The 3,605-nt window shown below is 48.5% G+C and overlaps 1 protein-coding gene across 1 annotated transcript; it reads right to left on the bottom strand.

Moving 5' to 3' along the window:
• Positions 1–210: 210 nt before the first annotated feature.
• On the bottom strand, positions 211–2,995 carry GSTUM_00002372001 (uncharacterized protein; the record flags this gene model as incomplete). Its single annotated transcript, XM_002842486.1, has 6 exons — positions 211–798; positions 850–1,537; positions 1,606–1,727; positions 1,786–2,340; positions 2,404–2,787; positions 2,858–2,995. 6 exons carry the CDS (start codon positions 2,993–2,995, stop codon positions 211–213), a joined length of 2,475 nt encoding a protein of 824 aa, XP_002842532.1.
• Between the last annotated feature and the right edge of the window lie 610 nt (positions 2,996–3,605).

Genomic DNA, 3,605 nt, shown 5'->3' with positions numbered 1-3,605 from the left:
TATAGACCCAGACCACGGGCCACCATGACCGCTATACGCCAAATGCTTGTTTCTAACCCCAATCCTAACCGCACAGATTATTCGGAATACATGAAATGTATGATAAGAGAACAAGAATTAAGAAAGATACCCCCACACACATCCTCACAAGAAACACCCAATAAAAATCCGCGCATCCTCCCAAGAATTCCAAAGGAGGTGACACATCAATTACTCAGGGAATTTGTACCTCTCCGTCCACTCTATTTTCTGGGTCATTGCTAGGTCTAGTAGCCAATCTGCTCTGTAAACCACCGCCTCTTTCTCCTTAGTCCTAGCCATTTTGAGGAAAGGATTCCAAAACCTCCTATCGGCAGCGTCATCTCCGCTCAGAAGAACCAGAGTGTCACTATCGGGTAAGTTGGTCGCTCGCTTTGCGGGACCACGGAATAAAAGGCAGACGCCTCCGTTGGCCTCCACGATCTTGCGATAGGTCTCAAAGCCTCCATGAACACCCGGAGTAACATAAATAATCTGGCCTTGTAAAAGTTGACCCTTGTTCTTCCTTGCACGTTCCAGAGATTGTGAAAGACTCATAGAGAGTCTCCTCTCGCCGTCAGAGTCGTGGAGGAGGTATGGTTCGGTGTCCACGATTTTCTCCTCTTTGAGGCATGCCTTTGGCCATTCCGTGGAAACGATGATTGGTGCTTTCGCCAGAGCGCAGCAAAACTTTTCGGTTCGTACGATGTGGGGCGCTGCGAGGTGTGTGCATGTCGTAGGATCATTGACACATTGAATGCCTAGATCGGCAAGCGCTTTCTGTACATTATTAGTAATACTCCTAATCCCAAGGGAGCGCTCCATATTTACCCTATCAGTATCTTCTCTGTGTGGTTGATTAACCCAATCCCGGTATGCAGTCATAAGTAGATAAACAGTAGGCCGTGGGCGCTTTTTTTGCTTTTTGTTATCAGTCCTGGAGTCCTCGTCGGTACTATCGACGCCCATTGATACCGTTCGCTTCCTTGTCCTCTCATCAGCTGGGCTCTTACTCCTGCGTATACGCCCTCCGCCCAGAATCCCTCCCTTTCTCTTCTGTTCTTTCTCATACTGCATCAAATCGGGCATTATCTGGTCATGAAGCCTTGCAGCAGCTTGCTCCTTCGCCTTTCGCCCACTTCCCGAGATGGAGGGAGATGGGCCAGAGAGTTCATCATTGGACCATCTTGAAGGAGTCGATGTATTGTTAAGCGAGGTGCGTTTATTAATAGCTTTTACCCGTGGAGTGGATTTGGGTCGTTTTCCGTTGGCGGCAGGTCCACTACCCTCATCCACGCTCATCAGATCATCATCATTCATGTAAAACTGCTCAAGTGCTTTTACATCCATTGGGGTTTGGCCAACAACCTCCATGAGGTTGGTGCGGGCCGGAAAGTGGGTATATCTTGGGTTCGTTACGCTTTGAATCTCCCACTTAGCGTAGGATTCTTCGAGCCATAAATGATTGACCATGTCAATATTCCACTCTCTCGCTGCCTGGCATTTTTCACTATGGCTCCTGTCGCCGCTCACCGTTAGACACTGGTAATCCTTATTTTTTTTTTTTGGAGAAATTGGGATGAAAACCTTGCCGTAATAAGATGCGTATTCTCAGTCTTCATCGATTTCGTAAACTTGGCTCCGCAGGCTTCAATCAGGTTCTCCAGGTAGAGCCGAGCATCTCCGCCATAATTGGACACAGTTATTTTCTGCATTTGCTCTTTTATTAGTAAATTCACAATTTTCCACGATATGAACCATGCTCACAAATTTCTCCATCCCGGGCAGCCCGCCTCTAACGAGTGGATAGTGAAGCAACTTGGCCAGAGGAGAAGTCCATCTTCCATGCGCACAAATCCAATACAGCCAAGTTAGGCTGCCTACATGGATGCCTACATGGCTCGCTTCTAGATATTCCTCTCCACCTCGGAACTGGCCAACATATATATCGGCATCCTCCACTTTGTCCACAACCTCGCCCTTCATTTGAACAATAACAGTAGCTATAACTGACTTCAGCCTCGGGCTCAATTCCAAGTCTTCGCCCAATCGAATCTTCTTGCGTTCAAACACCGACGAGCTGCGCTTCGGAGATGGAGGGTCAAGAGCCATTGCCCCCCCGTCATGAGCATGGCTATAGGTCAGGTCGGGGCCTTTTGGTAGGGGCATTGGTTCAAAGTTGGCAACTCGTTCAATTTCAGGATTCGGGAGGAGATAGGGTGCTTCATCAATGCGACGCCCGAGCTTAAGACAATCATCGAACCAATGCGGTAAAACAATTTTAATCGACATCCTCTTAGCTACAGCTTGTCTGCATTTCTCCTACAAGGGCGATGAAGTTAGGGTCGCTTTTATCCAAACCGGAGAATGCCGCCCCGAACTTACATTGTCCATATTCAATGCGACTATGTGAGTTGTAAACTTTGTCAAGTTGCTGCCATACTGCCCACCCATAGCAATTATCCCTCCGCAGATTGCCTCCTTGTCACCAACCGGTAGCTCCGCAATTGTAGCAATGATTCCACAAAGGAAAAATCTAGGGTCAGGGGTGTATGGGCGCACATGAGCGATACGGTTCTTCTGTATTGAGAAGTTTACCCATTCCGGTTTAACCACTGGGATCATAAGACCCTCAACCTCTGAGTAGTCAGGAAAATCAATTGTGGAGGATATGATGTGAGTAATCTCTTGCAAGTCCAGTTGCATCGCAGAGCCTGTTCCAAGAGGTTTGGATTCCAGAGCACCATTTTCAATGAGCATCCGGGCGATCTACCAATTTGTCAGTAAAAATAATAACACCAAAAACCCATCGCAATCCGCGACAGCTCTGAAACCATACCTCTCGGGCAGCTTCATGTACAAGTTCCGGGCTCTCGACTATGTAGAAGGTAACCTCGCTGAACAGCGCAGGAGTCCCGCCATCATCGGCAAGGGCAGGTGCAGGTATTAGATTGGGATCCATTTTGTCGTCGGCCATGTTGAACGGGAATTGGCGGACGGCCTTAAGTGGAGGAATGACGATGGTTGTGGGCGATTTAGCTCAACAACACGTAGAACAAAGGGGGGGGGTTGAAGGGTTAACGCGTCGAGGCGCGAGAAACACTCAAAAGGTCTTGGCGGTTTTGCTTCGTCAGCTCCGTCAATTGGAACCTCCCATCAGTTGTGACTCGTACGAGTAGTGAGCAGCTACCAGCAGTCTTGAGACGGCTTGACAAATTATTGGTACAGTACGAGCACAGTAGACCATTTTACATGCTATCGGGACTCGGTCCAGTCGGTCCCTAATCCAACCTACAGGTAAGGGTTGTAGGCTTAGGGGGACATAAAGCATGATTAATTTAGCAAAAAAAAGTAACTCTGAAACCACGTACCAGCGCCGGGTACCGGTACTGTACCGGTACGATAGGGGGTGAGTTGCCTGGCTCGGCCGCAGTCAGACACGCCGGAAGCTCAGAGACACGGAACTGCACAGCATCAGACTTGTACAAGTCCCGGGCATGAATGGACCGAACACAGCAGGGATATAGGGCTGAGAACCTATTGCCAAGGAGACTGAATTAACCTTGTAAATTACAAAAGTAGTTAGT

Source organism: Tuber melanosporum, assembly GCF_000151645.1.
Source record: "Tuber melanosporum whole genome shotgun sequence assembly, scaffold_129, strain Mel28".
NCBI lineage: Eukaryota > Fungi > Ascomycota > Pezizomycetes > Pezizales > Tuberaceae > Tuber > Tuber melanosporum.
The sequence above is the reverse complement of the archived record's forward strand: the minus strand, read 5'-3'. Positions and strand labels throughout refer to the sequence as shown.